Source organism: Hyperolius riggenbachi, chromosome 11 (assembly GCF_040937935.1).
Source record: "Hyperolius riggenbachi isolate aHypRig1 chromosome 11, aHypRig1.pri, whole genome shotgun sequence".
In the NCBI taxonomy this organism is placed as follows: Eukaryota; Metazoa; Chordata; class Amphibia; order Anura; family Hyperoliidae; genus Hyperolius; species Hyperolius riggenbachi.
Window position 1 is genome coordinate 218,238,114 of NC_090656.1, and position 25,639 is coordinate 218,263,752.

General features: G+C 46.7%; 1 protein-coding gene across 4 annotated transcripts in view; it reads left to right on the forward strand.

Annotated features, from left to right (window-relative positions):
• The first annotated feature begins 1,205 nt into the window (after nucleotides 1-1,205).
• Nucleotides 1,206-25,639, forward strand: part of ANO5 (anoctamin 5) — a 182,354-nt gene continuing 157,920 nt past the window's right edge. For all 4 annotated transcript variants that reach the window (XM_068260357.1, XM_068260358.1, XM_068260359.1 and 1 more), the window contains exon 1: nucleotides 1,206-1,349. In XM_068260357.1, the coding sequence (XP_068116458.1) occupies nucleotides 1,283-1,349 (67 nt within the window). In that variant the 5' untranslated portion in view covers nucleotides 1,206-1,282. The remainder of the gene's footprint in view (nucleotides 1,350-25,639) is intronic.

Below are 25,639 nucleotides of genomic sequence, written 5' to 3' on the forward strand. Positions count from 1 at the left end.
CCTTCTTCCTTACATGTATTTTCTTTCTTTCATGTATTTTCTAGTGAAACGCTGCCACAATATGTGTAATTTCTGGTGAAACGCTGCCGCATTACAATTATTCTCTGGTGAAACATTGCTGCATTATGGTTATTTCCTGGTGAACATACATATGAGTGTGTGTCTAGTGTTGAGTGCTTAGTGAGTGGAGGAGGGATGATGATGGTGGGAGCAGGCTCTATGGTGTGTGTGTGTGTATATATGTGTGTGTGTGTATATATGTGTGTGTGTGCATATGTATATATGTGTGTGTGTGTGTGTGTGTGTGTGCGTGCGTGCGTGCGTGCGTGTGTGTGTGTGTGTGTGTGTTTTAGTGCTGAGTCTCAGAGGGTGGAAGAGGTTTGATAATGAAGATGGTGAAGGAGCGGGGAATCCCCTCTGTATTGTATATACAGTATGTATGCATTATATTGCATATAGTATACGTATTATATTGCATGTTGTATATACAGTATGAGTGTGTGTGTAGTGCTGAGGGCTCAGTGGGTGGAAGAGGTTTGATAATGAAGATGGTGAAGGAGTGGGGAATCCCCTCTGTATTGTATATACAGTATGTATGCATTATATTGCATATAGTATACTATTATATTGCATGTTGTATATACAGTATGAGTGTGTGTGTAGTGCTGAGTGCTCAGTGGGTGGAGGTAGTGGAGGAGGAGAAAGGATTATGGTGGGGGAAGGGGTGGGGTGCCCTCTCTGTACAATATATTGTATATACGGTATATACAGTATGTCTGCATATAGTATATGTATGGTGTTGTATACAGTAGTACCTATGAGTGTATGTATATAGTGCTCAGTGGATGGAGGAGGAGGAGGGATGATGATGATGATGAAGGTGGTGGAGGGGGCCCCCTCTGTATTGTATATTTTATATGTTTGCATATAGTATATGTATTACAGTACCTATGAATGTGCTCAGTGGCTGGAGGAGGAGGAGGGATGATGATGGTGGAGGAGGGAGGGATCCTATCTGTATAGTATATTGTATATACAGTATGTTTGCATATAGTATATATATGTATTGTATTGTATGTAGTACCTATGAGTGTGTGTAGTGCTGCTGAGTGCTCAGTGGGTGGAGGTGGAGGAGGAGGGATGATGATGGTGGAGGAGGGGGAAGGGAGGGGAGGTCTTCTCCCGTCTTGTGCTGCACTCAGCTCCTTGGCTGTCTCCGGGCGGCTGGCTGCTGTCTGGATCTCCCCTCCGGAGTGGGCAGCGGGGGTCTCCGGCGGGCACCATGCTGCGCTCCAGCCACAACCACAAGGAGGATGAGACCCTCATAGAGATGTCAGCGACCACTGATGGTGAGTGCGGGGCAGATGCGGGGGGCAGAGGGGCAGATCGGGGGGTAGAATGAATGCACGTGATTATAATGTATGTTATATGTAAGTCTCAGCCTTGTTCAGCAAGTAATGGGGGGATCAGATCACTAAGTGACATAGGGAATAAGTATAATAGAGGAAAAGAGGACCACCCTTGTCCAGGGTATAGTCCTCCTACAGCCTAGTCATTCTATTGTGTCTCTTACTATCCTGGATTGGGGTGGTGGGCTCTGTCACCCAGGCTGGAAAGGGGGCACTGTGCCCAGACTGGGGGTCTCAGTCCTGAATCTTTCATCATTATGGGGTGATAGGAGTCCAGGACAGAGGGCCATGTGCTGCTTGGATTGGGCTGACTCATACAGCTGGAATCCCTTCTATTCACCCCTTGATGGGGTTTTCCAGACTTTAGGCTCCTTCCTCACCTCTTCGTAAGTTATGCAGCAACCCTCTGGGTGGGCACACAGAATACTGGAGGGCTCGCACAGACACCCATGAGTGGGCATACACACTATTGGGGGGCATCTGGCAACTTTTCAAAACTTCCTAAAGAGCCCAAACCATGTCCCTGGATGACGTCATAATCACAATGTGTCACAACACATATGTTGTCGAATCTGTCGCTGCTCTCAGCCCACCGCTACCGATCGATCTAGATTTTCCATCTGGACCAAACAATATGACTGATTTTGTGTGTGGTTAGGCCCTTTCAGGCCTCGTTCCCATTGCGTTCCGATAGCTTGTCCGGTCGCGTTGGCAGTTTTTTGAGGCATTCCGCCCCCCCCCCCCCCCCCCCCCACTTTCCCGGCGCTTGGGTGGGCACGTTTTTGTTAAAAGCGCTTTTCCAGAGCGGTTTTTTAATTCACTCCCTGCCACAAGTCAGGAAGTGAACTCTTTGATCCGGAAAATAAATACAATGTAGTTATTCTTAAAAAACGCAATCGCTGCACAAAGCGATTTTTGTGAGCGTTTTGTGCTTTTCCTATACCTTTCATTCAGGGCAAAATTCCCTGGAAATGGTCCATGCAGCGCTTATGTCAACTGACGGCACACGGAACGCCGCAATCTGAACTACGCCATAGGAAAGCATGGTGTAGCCGCTTTTAAAGTCCAAAAGCACCTCTAGTGTGAACGAGCCCTTAGGCTAGGATCACATTGGGACGTGCGCATGTTAACGTGGAACATCACACTGCAATGTAACACCTATGTGACGATTGCAGTACAACTGGTGCAGTCAAAACGAATGCGCTATCGCAAAACGTGCGTTAACAGTGGCAATGACGCAGGTATTAGTCTACTTTAGGGGACCCAGCTGGAAAACTCATAGGGAACAGTTCCCCAATCACGGTTCCCACGTACAGCAAAATAACCTGTTGTGATTGGCCAATTTGTGTGGGTGTGGTTTAAGTTCAAGAGGGTGCTGTCCACCCAATCACGTTAGCTGAATGTCCCCATGAAATTGCTGCTGGGTCCCCTAAAGTAGACTAGCGCTTTGAAGCATATTTTTCATTGTATGCCTCACTGTATACGACAAAACGTACGGATAATGTACAAAGTAACTTTCTGCTCTGTTACATTCTTGCTTTTATAGAAAACGCAATGCCCACTGTGAATGTAGCCAAATACGCCATCCTATCCATATCCTTGGAAATGTCTTCAGTACATTAAAAATACAGCGCTCTCTGTCATCGGAACACTTAACATACACCTGAACTCAGAGGGATATGGAGGCTGCCATATTTATTTACTTTTAAACAATGCACATTGCCTGGCTAACCTGCTGATCCTCAGTCTCTAAGGCCTTGTTCACACTAGGTACGTTTTTGTGCGCTTTTTATAGCTCAGTTCTGCAAGGTATTGATTTGCCCATGTAATTGTGCCTGGTTCACATCTATGCACTGAGCTGCGTTACAAAAACGTGTAGTGTTGGATGCATTTCTGTGCGTTGAGCTGTAAACCGCACATCAATGCAAGTGAATGGGTGTGCTTTTTTAGCGCATAGAAGCGCATGCATTTTTTTACCCCTAAATAAAAAAAAACCACATTTTCATTTGAAAACAAATCTTTATTGATAACTGCTACTGTTACAATAAGCAAAACATGCTTAAAAAAGTGCACCGCAATGCACTGAAACGCACACTAAATTGCGCACAAACGCATGCGGTTTTTATCATGTGCTTTTATACGTTTCTCAATGTACCCAATGTGAACGAGGCCTAATGCTAGGTACACACAATGCAATTTCCTGACAAATTAACTGTCAGATCGACTATTTCCAACATGTCTAATCTGATTTCCGATCGATTTTCTGATCGGTTTTCCATAGAAGTGAAAGGAAAATTGATCGGAAATCAGATTGGACATGTTGGAAATAATTTATGTGACAGTAAATCTATCAGAAAGTTGCATTGTGTGTATCTAGCATAATACTTTTACAGTGTTCTCCCCAGATGTTTTTTCCAGCCGGGTGGTATGAAAAATTAGCCGGGTGGCATGAAAATGTAACCGGGTGGGGTGAGATGTGAGAATGCAGGGCCGGTGCTTCTGTGCACAACTCTGCTTACAGCATAGGAGGAGGTGAGCTGATAACAGCCGGGTGCTCACCAAAACTAGCCGGGTGGAACACCCAGCTAAAAGAGCCAGGGGAGAACACTGCTTTTAGTCACAGACCCTGAACAAGCATGCAGATCAGATGCTCTGACTGAAAGGGAACCTGAGGTGAGAAGGATATGGAGGCTGACCTCTTTATTTCCTAAACAATAGACATTGCCTGACTGTCCTGATGATCCTCTGCCTCTAATATGTTAAAGGGGAACTGAAGAGAAAGATATATGGAGGCTGCCATGTATATTTCCTTTTAAGCAATACCAGTTGCCTGGCAGCCCTGCTGATCCTCTGCCTCTAATACTATTAGCCATAGCCCCTGAACAAGCATGCAGCAGATCAGGTGTTTCAGACTTTAAAGTCAGATCTGACAAAACTAGCTGCATGCTTGTTTCTGGTGCTATTCAGATACTACTGCAGAGAAATAGTCCAGCAGGGCTGCCAGGCAACTGGTATTGATTAAAAGGAAATAAATATGGCAGCCTCCGTATACCTCTTACTTGAGTTCCCCTTTAAGCCATAGACCCAGAACAAGCATACAGATCAGATGTCTATGACAAATCTGACAAGATTAGCTGCATGCTCATTTCAGGTGTGTGATTTAGACCCTACTGACCAGAAAGATCAGCAGGGCTGCCAGGCAACTGGTATTGTATAAAAGGAAATGAATATGGCAGCTTCCGTAGGTCTCACACCTCGGTTCCTTCGAAGTCTAACTCGAATGGCTGCATGCTTGTTCCAGGTGTGTGATTTAGACACTACTGCAGCCAAAGAGATCAGCAGGGCTGCCAGGCAACTGGTATTGCTTAACCACCCTGGCGTTCTGATTAAATCGCCAGGGTGGCTGCGGGAGGTTTTTTTTTAAATAAAAAAAAAACTATTTCATGCAGCCAACTGAAAGTTGGCTGCATGAAAGCCCACTAGAGGGCGCTCCGGAGGCGTTCTTCTGATCGCCTCCGGCGGCCAGAAGTAACACGGAAGGCCGCAATAAGCGGCCTTCCGTGTTTCGCTTACCTCGTCGCCATGGCGACGAGCGGAGTGACGTCATGGACGTCAACCGACGTCCTGACGTCAGCCGCCTCCGATCCAGCCCTTAGCGCTGGCCGGAACTGTTTGTTCCGGCTACGCTGGGCTCAGGCGGCTGGGGGGACCCTCTTTCGCCGCTGCTCGCGGCGGATCGCCGCGCTGCAGCGGCGATCAGGCAGCACACGCGGCTGGCAAAGTGCCGGCTGCGTGTGCTGCTTTTTATTTCATTAAAATCGGCCCAGCAGGGCCTGAGCGGCAGCCTCTGGCGGTAATGGACGAGCTGAGCTCGTCCAGACCGCTCAGCTGGTTAAAAGGAAATAAATATGGCAGCCTCCGTATACCTCTTACTTCAACTGTACTTCAACAACCCGATTGTACAATCCGTCTCCAATCTTGCCACTTTCTGTGGTGTATGGGCCTTGGGGCTGGTGAACACAATGTGGACGTGATGGTACGCATTACTACGCATGCGCGTTTGCGGCTGCTATACAATAGATGGGGAAACGTGTGTGTGTGTGTGTGTGTGTGTGTGTGTGTGTGTGTGTGTGTGTGTGTGTGTGTGTGTTGTCCCTATGACCAGGGCTCTGGAGTCGGTACAGAAATCATCCGACTCCTTAGTCTAATTTGTACTAAGCTATGGATTTGGTTCAAAAATCATCCGACTCCTCAGTATATTGAAACCACCAACTCCAGGTACCCAAAATTGCTCCGACTCCACAGCTCTGCCTATGACTGCAATCCACTGTGCGATAATGCTTTGTGCAGGAAATTGTGAAGTCTATGGACTACCACGCAGATTGTACACAGTGGGCAGTGCATCTAAGTTAATGCCACACATGGGGCCTGATGCAGTAAACTCCGGCAAAGTTACCTGCCCAGGGAGCGCATGGCAATTTTACCGTTATTAGGGCAGGGGGAACACTGGCCATAAACTAACTATTTCAGGCCTGAACTTAGAACTTCCTCTCTGCTCTAAAAGATAAGCAACAGCAGAATAACCTTTACAGAAAACATTTCTTTGTTACAGCTGATACAAATCCTGCAATAAATATGCAGTGTGTCTACTTCCTTGTGACAAAAAATAAAATCTTCTATGAACTCACCATACTCCTAACGGAATACCTTGGGGTGTCTTCTTTCTAAAATGGGGTCATTAGTGGGGTTCCTATACTGCCCTGGCATTTTAGGGGCCCTAAACCGTGAGGAGTAGTCTTGAAACAAAAATGACCTGTGAAATCCTAAAGGTACTCATTGGACTTTGGGCCCCTTAGCGCAGTTAGGGTGCAAAAAAGTGCCACACATGTGGTATCGCCGTACTCAGGAGAAGTAGTATAATGTGTTTTGGGGTGTATTTTTACACATGCCCATGCTGGGTGGGAGAAATATCTCTGTAAATGGACAATTGTGTGTGTAAAAAACATCAAACAATTGTCATTTACAGAGATATTCCTCCCACCCAGCATGGGTATGTGTAAAAATACACCCCAAAACACATTATACTACTTCTCCTGAGTACGGCAATACCACATGTGTGGCACTTTTTTGCAGCCTAACTGCGCTAAGGGGCCCAAAGTCCAATGAGCACCTTTAGGCTTTACAGGGGTGCTTACAATTAGGCACCCCCCAAAATGCCAGGACAGTAAACACACCCCACAAATTACCCCATTTTGGAAAGTAGACACTTCAAGGTATTCAGAGAGGAGCATAGTGAGTCCGTGGCAGATTTCTTTTTTTTTTTTTTTTTTGTCGCAAGTTAGCAAAAAATGGAAACTTTTTTTTTTTTTTTCTTTTGTCACAAAGTGTCATTTTCCGCTAACTTGTGACAAAAAATAATATCTTCTATGAACTCACTATGCCTCTCAGTGAATACTTTGGGATGTCTTCTTTCCAAAATGGGGTCATTTTGGGGGTATTTATACTATCCTGGAATTCTAGCCCCTCATGAAACATGACAGGTGGTCAGAAAAGTCATAGATGGTACAAAATGGGAAAATTAACTTTTTGCACCATAATTTGTAAACGCTATAACTTTTACCCAAACCAATAAATATAGGCTGAATGGGGTTTTTTTTTTAATCAAAAACATGTTTGTCCACATTTTTCGTGCTGCATGTATACAGAAATTTTACTTTATTTGAAAAATGTCAGCACAGAAAGTTAAAAAAATCATTTTTTTGACAAAATTCATGTCTTTTTTGATGAATATAATGAAAAGTAAAAATCGCAGCAGCAATCAAATAGCACCAAAAGAAAGCTTTATAAGTGACAAGAAAAGGAGCCAAAATTCATTTAGGTGGTAGGTTGTATGAGCGAGCAATAAACCGTGAAAGCTGCAGTTGTCTGAATGGGAAAAAAAAGGGTCTGGTCCTTAAAGGGAAGGTTCAGGGACACCTTGAAAAAAATAAAAATCGATATCCACTTACCTGGGGCTTCCTCCAGCCCGTGGCAGGCAGGAGGTGCCCTCGCCGCCGCTCCAGAGGCTTCCGGTCGTCTTCGGTGGCCGACCTGGCCAGGCCGGCTGCCAGGTCGGGCTCTTCTGCGCTCCAAGGACGGGCTCTTCTGCGTCCCACGCGGGCGCGCTGACGTCATCGGACGTCCGCCGGGCTGTACTGCGCAGGCGCAGAACTACTGCGCCTGCGCAGTACAGCCCGGCGGACGTCCGATGACGTCAGCGCGCCGGCGTGGGACGCAGAAGTGCCGGGCCTTGGAGCGCAGAAGAGCCCGACCTGGCAGCCGGCCTGGCCAGGTCGGGTCGGCCACCGAAGACGACCGGAAGCCTCTGGAGCGGCGGCGAGGGCACCTCCTGCCTGCCACGGGCTGGAGGAAGCCCCAGGTAAGTGGATATCGATTTTTATTTTTTTCAAGGTGTCCCTGAACCTTCCCTTTAAGGTGGGTAAAGCCCACGGTCCTCAAGTGGTTAAAGAGAATCTGTACTGTCTGATTTGTACAGTAAAAAACATACCAATCAAGTCACTGTGATCTCCTGGATCCTTCTTTGGCATTTTTGCTGCTCCTCGCCGTGATCTTGGCTTTTAATCGCCAGTTTTAGGCAGTGTTTACAAAAAAAAGCATGGCCACTAGCCAGGAAGTGATATTTGTGTATATACATATATCATGTTACAGTATACTACAAATTTTTATTTCATAGTGAATTTTCTGCACTCCAGTCAGGAATTCTCACAGTTTCTCAGCATGGGCAGCTCCCTCCCCCCACAGACGAGCTGAAATTGAGAGCAGAGATCTGTCTGTAAGGGATAAACAAAGCACACACAGAGAGCCTGTAGGGGACGTTCATAACTTCTCCCTATCACAGCAGAGGCAGTGCATTCCTCTCTGGGTCGACAAAGCTTGACAAAGAAAAGATTAGATATATTACAGAGTCAGTGCAACTAGAAAAGGCTGCTGTAATTCAGGCCACATTAGAACAGGTATAGGAACTTATAGGATAGAAGAAATAAGGCTGAAAATGTTGTTAGTCTCTTTAAAGGGAACCCGAAGGGAGAGGACTGACTTATTTATTTCCTGGCTATCCTGCTGATCATCTGCCTCTAATACTTTTAGCCATAGACCCCGAACAGGCATGCAGCAGATCAGGTGCTCTGACTGGCGTCTGACTGGATTAGCTGCATGCTTGTTTCAGGTTGTGATTCAGACACTTCTGCTGCCAAATAGATCAGCAGGACTGGCATTGTTTAACAGGGAACAAATATGGCAGCCTCCATATCCCTCTCACTTTAAAGTTTACCTGAAGGGAAAGAGTTTGCCCATAGGAGGTACTTGCCTCTTGTCGGGAGCCTTGCGCAGGTGCAGTATCCGCTTCCCCTCGGGTTCCAGCGGAAATAGCCGAGCCTGACTCAAGTCTGCTTCACCGACTATTTCCTCCAGAGCAGAAAGCCGCTACTGCGCAGGCAGGTCAGTGTAAATATTATTGTGGCTGTGTGTTCAAGGCTGCCAGCGCTGGACTGTGCTGGTGGAGGGAGACGGGAGAAGCCTCCTTAAAGGGAACCTAAACTGAGAAGGATATAGGTGTTTCCTTTTTAAAATAATACCAGTTGCCTGACTCTCCTGCTGATCATGTGTCTCTAATACTTTTAGCCACAGCCCCTGAACAAGCATGCAGATCAGGTGCTCTGCCTGAAGTCAGACTGGATTAGCTGCATGCTTGTTTCAGGTGAGTGATTCAGCCACTACGACAGCCACAGAGATCAGCAGGGCTGCCAGGCAACTGGTATTGTTTAAAAGGAAACATCCATATCCCTCTCAGTTAAGGTTCCCTTTAAGATCCAGAGGCTTCCCTCTCCTGAGGTAAGTCTAATTTCAGTGTTCTCCCCAGGCTCTTTTAGCTGGGTGCTCCACCCGGCTGGTTTTGATGAGCACCCGGCTGTCTTCGGCTCACCACCGCCTCTGCTGTAAGCCCTGTATTCTCTCGTATCGCCCCACCCAGCTACTTTTTCATGCCACCCGGCTGGAAAAAAATTCTGGGGAGAACACTGCATTTGTTTTATTTTCCAAACTTACAGGCTTATTTTAAAGTAAAGGACCCAAACTCTTGCACAGCACACAATGAAAAGTCTTTATTCCACACATAGTTCCTGAAGAAATTCACTGCTCCCTGTTATGGGTTTGTATAGCCAGATCAAAAATGTCTTATCAGAAGCTGTGAATAGACTGCAGGAGCTCTACCATGGCTGTCTCCTCATACAGTAAACACTGGGGCTTAACCCTTTCAGTGCTCTCTGCAAAAGTGAAACCTGACGAGGTGGAGGCTGCCATATTTATTTCCTATTAAACAATTGCCTGGCTGCCCTGCTATTCCTCTGCCCCAATACCTTTAGCCATAGCCCCTGAACAAGCATACAGATCGGATGTTTTTGGCTGGATTTGCTGCATGCTTGTTTCAGGTGTGTGTGATCCAGATACAGTGATGCATGACAAATCAGCAGGGCTGCCAGGCAACTGGTATTATTTAGGAAATAAATATGGCGCCCTCTACATTCCTCCCACTTCAGGTGTCCTTTAATCTGAGGACAGGTATTTTGGACCAATGAGGCGTCACTGATCTGACGCAGAGCAACTATGAATCTGATTGGTTCCTGAGAGGCGACAAGAGCAGCTCTGTTCATAGAAGCCGAGGGTGGATCTGCTTGTTTAATTTCACTAGTTGTGTGAAAGCGTTTCTGGAAAAGACGACTTGTGGAAAAAGTTTGTAAAGCTGTTTTTTTTATTTTTTTTTTCCCTTTTTCTTTATACACACACATCTTTATTTATAACCGATATGATATCCGTAACATTTCCATATACGGAGAGGCAGCAGCAGTGTCGGCTGCGTTTTTCTGTGTGCCTCTGGCTTTCCTGTTGGAATGCGGCTGTGCTGGTCATATGTTAGACTCAAGGGAAGGTTTCCAAGTGAGGAACTTTATTAGTCAGGAAAATGACACTGCAGCCCACGTCTGGGCGCTGAGACCGACTGACAGCTCACTCAGCAGATGGCTGGTGTCAAATGAGGCTTCTGAATCCAGAAACCCTTCGTTTTTTATCAATTAAATCTGACCACATAATATGAAGCAGCGCAGCTGAAAGAGTTAGGCCTCTTTACCACAGGAGCTGTCAGCTGCTCATTAACGGTACAATCTTCTGGGTGATTGACCGTGCGATCGATTGGGTGCCATTTGACTATGAATGTATATTCTATTGATTGTTCCAGCAATTTGAATTTCGCAATTGAGTCTGATTGGATTTCTTATTTTCCGCTCAGTTGGTGGGTCCATGCGATCGTTTCCGATCGATTGCATTGAACGGTTGATGGTTCAAGCAATTGGATCATTAATGGACACGTTTAAGGTGCTTACACATGCACTATTAGGGGGGGATCGCATGGAAAATGTGCGCACTCTTTGAAATGCGATTTTTGGACGCAATGTGGGTTTTTTTGGGTTACAATGCTGATGCTTTTGAAAAAAAGTACCTAATGATTGTTACAATGTATGGCCCCATTCACACTTGCAAAAGACAAAATGCTAGCGCTTTAGCTAGCGTTTTGCGGCGATGAACGCAAAAAAATCGCTATTCACACTTTTTGCACAATCGTGATTAGCGCTTCTATAGCACTAAACACGATCACCAGGAAATCGCCTGAAAGTGGTGTAGGATACAAATTTGCATTTGGCGATTTGCGTTAATCACCGGCAATTAACGCAAATCGCTTAAGTGAGAACGGGCCCATAGGGTATTATGGCACTAGCGCTTTAAAAAGCACTAGCGCTTCAGCGTTTTGCCGAAATCGCCGGCAAACCACTAAGATGTGAACGAGGCCTACCTGAACTCAGAACTTTCTGAGTGGTCTGAGAAGTTCGCCATCTGCTGCTCTGAAAGTCCGTGCTTCAGGAAATAGCGGGTGGAATTTTTTATTTTATTTTATTACATAAAGTTTGAAAGGACAACTGTAGTGAGTGGTAGATGGAGGCTGCCATATTTGTTTACTTTTAAACCATACGAGTTGCCAGGCAGCCCTGCTGATCTATTTGGCTGCAGTAGTGTCTGAATCACACCAAAAACAAGCATGCAGAGAATCTTGTCAGCACCTGATCTGCTGCATGCTTGTTCAGGGTCTATGGCTAAAAGTATTACAGATCATCAGCAGGATAGCCAGGCAACTGGTATTATTTAAAAGGAAATAAATATGGCAGCTTCCATATACCTCACTTCAGATGTCCTTTAAGGTACATAATAATATTGGTGGGCTGCGGTCTGGATTTATTTATACTAGTCCTAGGAGGCACAAAACAAACCCATAAATGTCATGAATTAGTGAATTAATGATATAATTAATGAATAATAAATGAAGATTTATTTTGACAGTTCCCTGTAAAATGCTCATCACGTAACCACATATGATGGCGTATTTCAGGCATGTTCTTTACATGCATTCAGTAGCGCTCCATGTAAAAGGTTTCCTAGGTGGTTTTGAATTCATCACATGTCAAAAAAAAAACAAAACAAAAAAAAAACTGTGTTTAAGAAAACGTCATTGTGTTTGCTCATTTACAAAAGGAAAATATGGCACCAGCTCATAGATTACCAGAAGGGGGTTGGTCAGTGACCTGCTAGTAAACTATAACAAGTTATGCCCAGTGCACACTAAAACCGCTAGCAGATCCTCAAAACGCTAGAGGTTTTTGAAGCAGATTTAGGGCCCGTTCAGACTACAAAGTGCGGACCGCAACGCGTACGAACGCACGCCATCCGCGTTCGTATGCTTTGCGTGGCTGATCCCATCACTGAAAAGTGAATGGGACAGCCGCGCGTTTTTGTAAAATCTGCGTGCAGCATGCGTTCCCGGACCGCACAGGTCCGGAACGCATGCTGTGTGAACATCAGACATTGCACTCTATGCAATGTCTGATGTCCTGCGTGTCGGCCCCCCGCACGCGTTTCCAAAACGCACATGGAAACGCGTTCAGTGTGAACGGGCCCTTAAGGAGGTTTTCTAAACATGCCTAGCGTTTTCTGGAGCGTTTTTGTGTAGCAGATTTCATATATTGTTACAGTAAAGCTGTTACTGAACAGCTACTGTAACAAAAATGCCTGGAAAACCGCTCTGATGTAGCGTTTTCAGAGTGGTTTGCGCTTTTCCTATACTTTGAGGCAGAAACGCTTCTGCAAACCGCAAAAGTGCTTCAGGACCCACGTTTGCGGTTTGCTAAAAACCTCAAACCGCTGGTGTGCACCATCCCATTGAGATACATTAGCCAAGCGTTTTCACAGGTGGCAGCGGTTTGCAAAACGCTTCAAAAGCCGCTCGGTGTGCACCAGGCCTAACTTGTCTATATATCTTATCAAAAGTTTAGATAGTTTACACAGCAAATCTAGCTGCAATCAGCTATCAGCGATTATTTCTTCCTATGATACAGTGAGAGCTGTTTGTCACATTGTCACAGGCTGAGGGCTGGAGATACTATCCGCTTGCCTGTGTGTAAATTCAGTCCCCTCTCCTCCTCCCTCCTCCCCTCTGCCTCTGAAATCAATGGCTAGTAACCTCCTCCTCCTCCTGCCCGGACTGAGCTCCCATAATCCCTTGCTACGTGGGTCTCAGAGTGCCAAGCAGGGGCGTAACTAGAAGTCTCCGGGCTCTCCTGCAAGAATTTGAGCGGCCCAATCCCCCCCCCCCCACACACACACACACCCTGGGGCCAGCTCATGGCCGTTTTAGGGGGGCAGGAGGGGTTGCAGCATGAGGGGAGAGCTTGGTAGCATGTCCGTGGGGAGGGGGGACAATTCCCCCCCCCCCCCCCACTCCCTCACCTCAGGCTCTCCTCTCTGCGCTACCCTCCTGCATCTATGTAAGTGTTAGCAGCGGCAGCAGCTATAATTACCTCCATTCACCACCGGAGGTCGCCGATCTGCAAGGGCTTTACATTACTTTCACATAACAGGAAGTATTGTGAAGCCCTTGCAGATCGGCGACCTCCGGTGGTGAATGGAGGTAATTATAGCTGCTGCTGCTCACACTTACATAGATGCAGGAGGGGAGAGCCCGAGGTGTGTGTGTGTGGGGGGGGGGGAATTGTCCCCCCTCCCCACGGACATGCTACCAAGCTCTCACCTCATGCTGCGACCCCCTCCTGCCCCCACCCAAAACAACCATGAGCGGGGCCCAGCCCCCCCCCCCGCGGGGGCAGGGGCTGCTTCCCCTATTGTTACGCCAGTGGTGCCAAGGTTCTCTGGAGAAGCTGTGGATGAGGCTTGTTTAGTTTATAGGGAATTAGAGTATAAAAACAAAACAAAAAAAGTATTTGGCTTGAGGAAATCCCTTTAAACTATTTGAAAGGAAGTCAATTATGCAATGAGTAAAAGTTTATCTTGGATCCACATTAACAATGAAAAAGCTGAGAGGGTGAACTAAGGCTTTAAAGGAAACAGGAGATGCTTGGGGGAAAAAAATACATTCCTGCTGCTTCCTCCGGCCCCCTTCAGGCTGATCGGTCCCTGTCCTCCCCTAGGCAGCCCGGCAATTCCTGCAGTCAGGTCCAGTCAGCGCAGTCCGACTCCCGTGGCGTCTTTGTGGTGGAAATGCATCTGCTATGGACTCCAACAGGACCACAACGTGCCATCGGGGCAGACACTACACTGCCTGCTCCAAACGGGCTGTTTGTAATCTGAGTTTAAAGGAGTCATCAAGCTAATTAACCTACCCCCCATGCCGAAAGGTCCGCTCTCAGCCACTGGCCTGGCAACCCCGCACAGGGTCTTGCCAGGCCGTACTCTACTGCGCCTGCGCGAGCGCCTCTGTCAATCAAGTCCACGTTGTCTGGACTGTACTGCATGGGCGCAGAACTACTGAGCTTGCGCAGTACTCTGCGGACAACTTGGACCCGATTGACAGTGGAGCTTGCGCAGGCACAGTAGAGGACAACCTCAAGGTCACCCTCTGCACCGGCAGGAACCCAGGGCCGGCGACTGAGCGGAGCTGTGGTGTGGGACATGTCAGCTGCAAGGGGCTGGAGAAAGCCCCAGGTAAGTAGATCGGGGGTAAGTTAATTAGCTTGATGGCTGCTTTAAGACTGTGTGTGTGTGTGTGTGTGTGTGTGTGTGTGTGTGTGTGTGTGTGTGTGTATATATATATATCTCTATTCCCATTCCGTATATGCAGCGAGATCTGAGAGGCGGTAACAGGATAGGTTGTATCACCCGGCATCAATGACAGCCGGCGTATAAGATGACCCCTGAATTTTCAGAAGATTTTCAAGAGTTAAAAAGTAGTCCTTTACACCAGAATATATATATATCTATCTATCTATCTCTATCACACTTATGTATTGCCTGTAGTACAGTGCCATGGAAGATGCTGGAGCTGATATAAATTGCTATTAATAATTACAATATTTTCCATAAAAACTCAGTTGTGAGGATAATTGAATACAATTTAAAGAGGCCCTGTGGTGACATATAGTAGAATGCAGTAAATGATTCAGGATACCTACTTTAATGGTCATTTTCCCTGTTTCAGCATCAGAAACACTTCCTATATCTGTATATTGCTGTATATTGATATGTAGCTCCGCCCTCCCAGTGATGCTTAGCCTAGGCTGTTTAGCTATACAGAATTCTCCTCACATAGCATTCTGGGAGACCAGGCGTTATTTTCACTGGCTGCGGAATTTTCAGTAAACAAACATTCCGCCTGACAGGACTAAAGATGTTTCCACCTGTGATAAATTTCAGGATATAAATGAGAGAGAGGAAAGATTTTACAATGGTCAAAACGCTCACTAAATGATTTATAAATGACTATTGTAAAAAAAAGATAAGCAAATTTATTCATGACATTATTTTCACTACAGTTCCTCTTTATAGCAAGCGGACAGATGTTTCCCTGCAGGGAATTCACAGCCGGTACAGTTGCGACAGTAATGGGAAGTGGATAGGAGATATAGGATTACTCAGCCTGAACAGAAAATCTCTGCCCTCCAATCACAAGCCGTCGCTCAGGAAGGGCTGGTACTGGGCATCGCTGGCCATTAAAGTGGACCTGAATTCTTGCACAGGGCAGAAGGAAAACATAGAGAAACGCACCCTGTATGTATTTAGAGAGTTTAGCCCGGGCTTTCTCAACCAGGGTTCCCTGGGCGTACGAGAGGATTCGGATTTATTGCAAGATTTGTATCAGATGCAACAAAGAAATATTTATCTTTAAAGGTTATTATGCTGTTGCTTGTCTTTTACAGCAGAGAAGAATTTCTGAGTTCAGGTCTGCTTTAAATATCACGGCAAGATAGGCAAAGTCCAGTTGTCCGAAGCAGCCAATCGGGCTTCATGTTATTTTACTCAAATTAAGATAAATTCCGATTGGCTGTTTCCTTACACGTTATCTCAGACTTGACTCCATTAGCCGGATTGGCTCTCTCAGTGCTGCAGAGGTTAATCCTTTTAGCAGGGCACCATCTGGGCAGTGCGGCCCCCCTTTCCAGGGATTGTGGGTATTTTTAGAATGGGGCGGGGCCAGCTGAACGTTGTTATAAGGAAGGTTGAAGTTTATGCAAGAAAAGGCTGTGGCGTATTTCCCTGCAGGAGACCTTTACGTTTCGTAATCTATCCCGATTAGCGTTAAATATTGAAGGCGGTGTCCATTTTTGCGGCCTTCGGCTGCCGCCTGTGCTGACAGCTGTCCGGTCCGCAGAATGTCTGCCAATGAACCTGACGCAAATAGAATAACAGGAGGGCTCTGGCCTGAAACCGGCCACTGTATTATTTATAGAATATGAAGGGGTATTGGGACTATGCAATAGTTTTTCTTGAAGGATACCGTAAGTTTATTTATAAATCCGTAATCTGAAAAATGATGTAATTATAGCGCAGTAGGCTGCTTTCACACACTGTCCGTTGTGTCACAACACAACAAACCATATAACCGCATAGAAATGCAATACTATTATGTTTCAATGCTGCTTTCACACTGGCATGTTTGGGGCGCGGAGTGACGCACGCATTTTGTCATGCAGGGCGTTACCAGGCGATGTGGGGGGCAAGCATACATTTATGGAAAGAATGCTGCACTGTATGTTTTCATTGAAAACCTACAATGCGACATTTGATCACCATTGTGATCCAATTTTCTGGGGCGCTGGAATGGCATTTTGGCTGCATGAACCCAGTATCGGTGGTGGTTTCGCCTAGTAGGTTGAATGGCTGTAAACAATCTTGCTATCCCCCCTCCAGTAGCCTTACTTTACCTTCTCCGCTTCCTAACCTAAAATTCTCCTTTTCCTGGTAACACCTTCCTAACCATAACCTCTCCATTTCCTGGTAACCCCTTCCTAACCATAACTTCTCCCCTTGCTGGTGACCCCTTCCCAACCTCTTCCCTTCCTGGTGACCCCTTCTTAACCTCTCCCCTTCCTGGTAACCCCTTCCTAACTTCTTCCCTTCCTGGTGACCCCTTCCTAATCCTAACCTTGTGCATTACCAGTAATCCCTTCCTATCATCTCCCCATCCTGGTAATCCGTACCGAACGTAACCTCTCCCCTTCCTAGTAACGCCTTCCTAACCTCTTCCCTTCCCCGTGACCCCTTCCTAACCTCTCCACTTCCTGGTGACCCCTTCCTAACCATAATCTCTCCCCTTCCTAACCTCTTCCCTTCCTGTTGACCCCTTCTTAACCTCTCCCCTTCCTGGTAACCCCTTCCTAACCTCGTGCCTTACCAGTGACCCCTTCCTGGTAATCCGTACCGAAGTCCTACCTCTTCCCTTCCTGGTATCCCCTTCCTAACCTTTCCACTTCCTGGTAACCCCTTCCTAACCATAACCTCTCCCCTTCTTAACCTCTTCCCTTCCTGGTGACCCCTTCTTAACCTGTCCCCTTCCTGGTAACCCCTTCCTAATCCTAACCTTGTACATTACCAGTAACCCCTTCCTATCATCTCCCCATCCTGGTAATCCGTACCGAACCCCAACCTCTCCCCTTCCTAGTAACGCCTTCCTAACCTCTTCCCTTCCTTGTAACCTCCCTCCTAACACCTAACCCTAACTCCTTTCCTACCCTAACCCCTTCCTAATGCTTAACCCTAACCTCTCCCTTTCCTGGTAACCTCTTCCAAACCTCTTCTTTTCCCAGTGACCCCTTCCGAACCCCTGGTAACCCCTTCCTATCCCTAATCCTTTTCTCCTGATCACTTTTACTGATGAGGAAATCTCCCGTAAGATGGACTAGGGGTTAAATTACAAAATAGATGAATTAACCCTCAGGCATGCACTAAATACTGATATGTAAGATGAGGACGCAGTGGTCCTTTAAGTAGTTGCGCTCTCTAAGTACAAAGGAGGTTACCGAGGCAACATGGTAATGTGGTCTGTGCTCTGTCAGCCATTTATCTGCATTGTTCTGTTCTGCAGGAACAGGAGGTGTCTGGTGCGTGGCAGACAGGCCACACCCCCAGCAAATGTTTATTGTACAGATACAGTCATTACAGTAACCGTTCCATTAAAAGAACGTTCTGCTACTGCCTGTGGCTATTGGTAAAGTAGCAGCAGAAGAGAATCCCTAACATACCGTACTGTGGGATTGACCCAATTCTAATTTTCCCCTAAGTTTTCGCCTAGGTGATCTTTTCACATTATAGATTAAATGACATTCTAAGCCACCAGCAAGCAAGAAAATATTCAGAATATCAACAGAAGATGAGAAATAAGGATAATACTTGGGAGTAAATGTGAATTAGATGAGGCCCATTGGCCCGTACACAGTTAACTTTTTTTCTCCTGAGTTTTCTCCTAGGAGATAATTTTTCAACTTTAAAAAAAAATATATATATTTTCGGCATTTAGTATTTGAACAAAGTACCAAAAGTATATGAAATTAGTGTCTTCTTTGCTTGATGGTGGGCTAAAAAGCCAGGGCTGGGGAGTCGGTACAGCAACCTTCAGACTCGGACTCCTTAGTTTAGGAAACTCTGACTCCGGGGGCCATATGCAATTCCCTTATTCTGAGTTATCTCCTTGGAGAAATTTTAATTTTCTCTCTTAGGGCTCGTTTCCACTATCGCGAATCCGCATGCGTCCAACGCATGCGGATTCGCACATGTAATGCAAGTGGATGGGCCTGTTTCCACTGTAGCGTTGTTGAGGTGTGTTTTTTTTTTTTTTTTTTTTCAGCGGTGAAAAAAACGCACAAAAGAGCCGCAGAATTCGCCTGCGAGTGGAATGCATGCGAATCGTATGCAATGTATTTAATAGGGAAATCGCATGCGTTTTCCCCATGCGTTTTTTGCCGCGAATTCGCATAGGTACCAATGTAATTTCACACAGGCAGTGACATGGTTAAAATCGCATATACCTTCACCTATGCGAAATCGCATGCGAATTTGCGGCAAAAAACGCATGGGGAATCGCATCCGCATGCGATTTCATCAGCGGTGGAATCCAGGCGATTCCGTACCGCAATAGTGGAAACGAGCCCTGAACTAAATTTTCAGGATTTTACACTTGAAAAAGTTCCTAAAAGTTGGTGAAAAAGTACTATCAAATTTATTTTTAGTATTTTCTAGCTTGCTGGTGGCTTAACCACTTGAGGACCCACCCTTTACCCCCCCCCCCCCCCCCCTTAAGGACCAGCGCTGTTTTAGCTGATCTGTGCTGGGTGGGCTCTGCAGCCCCCAGCACATATCAGCGGGCACGCAGAGCGACCAGATCGCCCCCCTTTTTTCCCCACTAGGGGGATGATGTGCTGGGGGGGTCTGATCGCTCCTGCCTGATGAGTGTTGCGGGGGGGGGGGGAGGGCACCTCAAAGTCCCCCTCCGCTGCGGAATTCCTCCCCTCCCTTTCCTACCTGTTCCCCCCCCCCCCCCCGATGATCCGCGCTGCACAGGACGCTATCCGTCCTGTGCAGCCAGTGACAGGCTGTCCCCTGTCACATGGCGGCGATCCCCGGCCGCTGATTGGCCGGGGATCGACTATCTGCCTTACGGCAGCAGCGCCGTACAATGCAAACAAAGCGGATTATTTCCGCTTGTGTTTACATTTAGCCTGCGAGCCGCGATCGGCGGCCCGCAGGCTATTCACGGAGCCCCCCGCCGTGAATTGACACGAAGCAGCCGCTCGCGCGAGCGGCTGCTTCCTGATTAGCCTGCAGCCGGCGACGCAGAACTGCGTCGCTGGTCCTGCAGCTGCCACTTTGCCGACGCGCGGTATGAGTGCGCGGTTGGCAAGTGGTTAAAATCTATTTTATGACAGGTTGTGAAAATATCGTCAAGGAGAAAACTGAGGAGAAAAGGTTAATTGCATACGGGCCCAGGTACCTAAAATTGCTCGACGCCACAGCCTAGTAAAAAGCATTTTACTTACAAGGTGTGAAGTGAAAATATCTCCTAGATGAAAAAGTTAATTGCATATGGGCCAAATTCTGTATGAGGGCTCATTCACACTAGAGGTGCTTTTGGACTTTAAGCGCTGGCGATTTTTCAAAAGCGCCCTAAAAGCGGCTACTCCATGCTTTCCTAAGGTGTCGTTCAGATTGCGGCGTTCTGTGTGCTGTCAGTAGACATAAGCGCTGCATGGACCATTTTCAGGACGATTTGCCCTGAATGGAAGGTATTGGAAAATTCAAAACATTCACAAAATCGCTTGGTGCAGCAATTGCGTTCACGGTTTTAAGAATAAATACATCGTATTTATTCTTTTCCGGATCAGAGTTCACTTCTTGACTTGCTTCAGGGAGTGAATTAAAAATACACTCTGGAAAAGCGTTTAGAAAAGCGCTTTTAACAAAAACGCATCACCCACCCAAGCGCCCAGAAAGGAAAAAACAAATGCCTCAAAAAACTGCCAACGCAAACGGACACACTATCTGAACGCAATGGGAAGGAGGCCTTAAAGAGGAACTTGACTGAATGTAACTTCAAGTACTTACGAGGCGAGAGTGGAAAAACAAGTTCAATACCTGGCTGCAAGTTTTATCCACAGAGGACGCCATCCGCACCCTCTGTTTTATTCCATCATGGTGTTATTCTTCTTTTCAGCCTTAGGTCAGGACCCGACCCAATCCCTCGGGTTGACTGAATTTGCCCCAATAAGTATGGCCGCCAGGTCCTGCTGCACGTGTGCAGTTGTCATAGCCGCAAGTGCGCAACTCTGTGTCGTCCTCCAGCCCCGTCTTGGCTCCCGGCAGTCTCGCGCGATTTACGCCCAGGAGACTGCCGGGAGCGATGACAGGGCTGGAGGAGCCTCAGTGAGTATTTTAGGAAGGTGGTTTGTGCTATTTTGGCCTGTTGCTCAAGCAACAGGCGAGCACATGTATGGAACAGCCGTATACACCAATATATAGATAGAGGAGGTGTTTCTGGTGCTGGGTAATTAACATAAAATTTGCTATCCTGAATAGTGTATTACATTTGACTAAACTTTGTTGCGGTGCCTCTTTAAGCCTCGTACTCCCCTACAAGGAATGTTGCCCTCAGGGATGTGGATTCCAGTCTTTGGACGACAGTCCAGGGCCATGTGCTGTACTGGCTAGCAACGTGTCCTGTTGCTATGGAGAGGTGGAGGGATGATGGCGTGTGCATGATGGAGGGGTAGTAAGTAGGAGATCAATACTGCTGGGATAAAGGACAAAGGGCTCACTCCCACCCCTGGTGCCCAGTAGGGGATGCTGGTTTTACAATGGGGAGGGCTGATGGTGGAATCTGGTACTCCCTTTAAATTGAGGTAACCCTTCGGATATGTGCATATCCAGGGGAATGAGTACAAGTGTACATTGGTACCCTTATTTATGATTGCAAATGGTTAAAAGTAAAAACGACCACCTTCATCTAGTAGATGGAAGAAAAAAAAAGTGTGCAAGGGTACTCTAGAAGAATACGGTATCCCTCAGTGTAGTCTGTCAGGCAAGGCATATCTTATCAACCACCTCAATCAAGAGTCTACAGTGGCCTTGCAGCATGCTTTCATGTCAGGATGTTATAATATCTCCTTCTCTGTAATATACCCCCAGGCATTGTGTGCTGGGGAGGAATCCAGTGTGTACATTGTGCTGTATATATGGCATATGCAATGCATGGTCTCCCTGGTAACGTGGCCGGCAGCTATATGGTAGTTGTCACCACAGAGCATTGACGATGCCTCTGCCTGCTTTCATCTTGTCCATCATCGCCACATATGCTGTCTGCTACACAGATCCCATGTGATGCCAGATAGGTCGAAGCTGAAGAATACATGGGATTTAAGGTAGACTTGCTCTTGATTTCCGTGGCTGCATTCTCTTTGCTTCGGAGGAGACACATGTTGCTCTTTATACAAGAACTAGAAGTCAAGAATAGCGTATTGATCAAACAAAAAAAAATGGAGACGCTCCAAAGGCTTAAACTTGCGTTTAGACCAGCACGGGGCAAACTATGGCCCGCAGGTGCACTACTTCTGCGGCCCCTGGACAGGCGGCTGGATTCCCCTCCTCCCTTTCACTTACCTGGGTTTTCTACCAGCCCCCTGCAGGAGCCTTGTGCCTGCGCCGTCCCAAAATGATCCTCCGATTCCCCCGCAGCTGCTCAGTTTTGATTTTGGTGACTGGGCTAGTCGACCGCCATTGCGCCTGCGTCCTCGATCACGCTCCCGCTGCCAGGAGCGTCCTGTGCATGCATAGTACGAGTACACATCTGCTGAAGTTTAGTTTAGTAGCTCCCGGCAGTGTCTCTTGCATATGCCGCAATGCATGCTGGGAGATGTAGACCAAGGATGCGAGAACATCTCTGTACTCACATCCAAGGACTACATTAGCTGCATGCTTGTTTCAGGTGTGTGATTCAGACTTTACTGATGTATAAAAGATCAGCAGGACTGCCAGGCAATTTTAACCACTTCTCAACCACAGGGTTTTTCACCTAAAAACCATAGCAATTTTCACATTTCAGGGAGGCAAGGGTTAATCGGCTTAATGGGGGGTATAGTTTATTTAAAAAAAAAACAACAAAAAACCTCACTGATGCTGATCAGTCACTAATGCTGTGTTAGTTATCTGAGATCCTCTCATGAGTGATCTCAGTTACTGTAACGGCATAGTGACTGATGTTACACACATTCTGAATGAATGAGCATTGGCTTTGGCAGTGCTCATTCAAACTTGTAAGCACTTTGATTGGCTTTGTGAACACATGTTCACATCATCCAATCGCGGATCAGCGGGTGCTGTACACGCATGCGTGTGCACGCGATGGCGCGCGAGATCGCACACAGCCGCAAAATAAACAGGAGTTGCTTATCTACGCCCCTGTGACTCAGGTGAATTTTAAAGGGGCGTAGATAAGCGTGGCAGAAGTTGCCGAGTGGTTAAAGTCATGACTCTTTTTCAACTCTCCTGAGGTAAACGACTTGCACACAAGATTTATATTCACACTACAAGTGTCACATGTCGAGATTGCGCGTGACACTGCGGGGAGCGAGCGCTGTACAGATGCGACACTCTGGTGTACGGCTCAGAATTCCCCATTTAGCAGATGTACCTAGCATTGATGTTTGTGTTTGACAGTATTTTGGAGGGGAGGGAAAAGTTTATGGTAATAGGCTTGATGGAGTAACTTGTTTGGAGGAATCCTGATCTGGCAAAACCTGTCTATCCTAAATTGTGGAATTCATCAGCTAAAAGTTAACTCTATGCGATTCGGACCTGTCCAGACATAGTTTTTCAGCCCATACCCTCCCCCCGCCCACAACCTATAATTAAAATCTGAAAAAAGATACAAAACGCCCCCCCTTTTTTTTTGTTTGTTTGTTTTTTTGTTTCACTTATCAGTGGTGTCACATGACCACAGCTGCTCCGTCCAGTAACTGTGTAGATCACATTGCAATTTCTGTGCAGTTGCGCCATTCATTCTCCAGTCCGAAGACTTAAATGTTATTGATCACAGTACAGCGTGCGTTCCCTTGCTTCGCGATTTAGTGCTTCTGGGGACATCTTAGCAGACAACGCACACGATTTCTCACTAAATTGTTTTATATTGCAGCAGCCAATTCCGCTTTATAGCACGATTAACCGTGTGCGCTGAGCGTCGAAAAAAGCGTGCGCTTAATCACATCCGTGCTGAGTGAATGAAGCATGAGACTGTGTCTTTGGTATGAATTAGACTGTGAGCTCCTCTGAGGACAGTCAGTGACATGACTATGTACTCAGTAAAGTGCTGCAGAAGATGTCAGTGCTGTATAAATACATAATAATAATAATAATAATAATAATGTAGGACATTAGACTACGTCTATGGTAGGGATTAGATTGTGAGCTCCTCTGAGGACAGTCAGTGACATGGCTATGTACTCTGTAAAGTGCTACAGAAGATGCCAGTGCTATATAAATGCATAATAATAATAATAATATGGTAGGACATTAGACTATGACTACGGTAGGATTAGATTGTGAGCTCCTCTGAGGACAGTCAGTGACATGGATATGTACTATGTGAAGTGCTGCAGAAGATGTCAGTGCTGTATAAATACATAATAATAATAATAATAATATGGTAGGACATTAGACTATATGTCTATGGTAGGGATTAGATTGTGAGCTCCTCTGAGGACAGTCAGTGACATGGCTATGTACTCAGTAAAGTGCTGCAGGAGATGCCAGTGCTGTATAAATACCAAATACACAATAATAATATGGTAGGACATTAGACTGACTGTGGTAGGGAATAGATTGTGAGCTCCTCTGAGGACAGTCAGTGACATGACTATATACTCTGAAAAGTCACTGCTATATAAATGCACAATCGTAACAATAATGCCTCCAGCACTATATACATTGGTTTGTCTGAGGCAGGAGAGGCGAGTTTCTCTCTGAAGCGGGCCTGAGCTGCACTGTGCTGAGGCAGGAGGGGCGAGTTTCTCTCTGAAGCGGGCCTGAGCTGCACTGTGCTGAGGCAGGAGAGGCAAGTTTCTCTCTGAAGCGGGCCTGAGCTGCACTGTGCTGAGGCAGGAGAGGCGAGTTTCGCTCTGAAGCGGGGCCTGAGCTACACTGTGCTGAGGCAGGAGAGGCGAGTTTCTCTCTGAAGCGGGCCTGAGCTGCACTGTGCTGAGGCAGGAGAGGCGAGTTTCTCTCTGAAGCGGGCCTGAGCTGCACTGTGCTGAGGCAGGAGAGGCGAGTTTCGCTCTGAAGCGGGGCCTGAGCTGCACTGTGCTGAGGCAGGAGAGGCGAGTTTCTCTCTGAAGCGGGCCTGAGCTGCACTGTGCTGAGGCAGGAGAGGCGAGTTTCTCTCTGAAGCGGGCCTGAGCTGCACTGTGCTGAGGCAGGAGAGGAGAGTTTCTCTCTGAAGCGGGCCTGAGCTGCACTGTGCTGAGGCAGGAGAGGCGAGTTTCTCTCTGGAGCAGGCCTGAGCTGTACTGTGCTGTCAGTTGAACAGCTGCTTGTCATAATTGGCTGTGTTAGAGGTTTATATAACGCAATAACCCCAGCTACATCCAGGCTGGGAATTCACATTTCCAAATGCCTCCGCTCAAGTGAAAAGAAATGTTAAACTGGGACTCTAGCCAAAATGTGTTTTAACCATTGTGAATAGGAAACGTTATCCGGTTATTATCTGTACCTCCGTAAGAACATTTTCCTCACGCTGTCACGAAAAATTTAATAACCTACACATAAAAGTAACTAAAGTAAAATGTACTATGAATTACACTTTTCCTGCTGTCACTTACAGTTGGTAGTAAAATTCTGACAGATTTTGGACTAGTCCATTTTCTCATAGGGGATTCTCAGCATTTCCTTTATTATTTACAAAAGCACTCCCTGGAAAGGACCTAGACAAAGTCGGTTGGCGGTCCACTGCGCCTGTGGTGGCCCTTGGAAGGCGTATCCTGGTATGGATACATGTCATCGAACACGTCCTGCGCAGTAAAGGGAGAACCGCTTACTGCGCCTGCGCAGGATGTGTTAAATGACGTGTATGCATACCAGGATACGCCTTCCAAGGGCCCCCGCAGATGCAGTGGCTCGCCAACTGATCAAACGGCAAAACCAAAACTTAGCTGCAGTGGTTCTTCACGCCGCTGAAACTCTTTTACAGTGGGATGCGAAAGGTTGGGCAACCTTCTCACTAGCGGTATTGACAGATTATCCGTCCATACAAAACATGCTGTGAACAGTATAAACATGCATACACATCAATACTCTCCTGC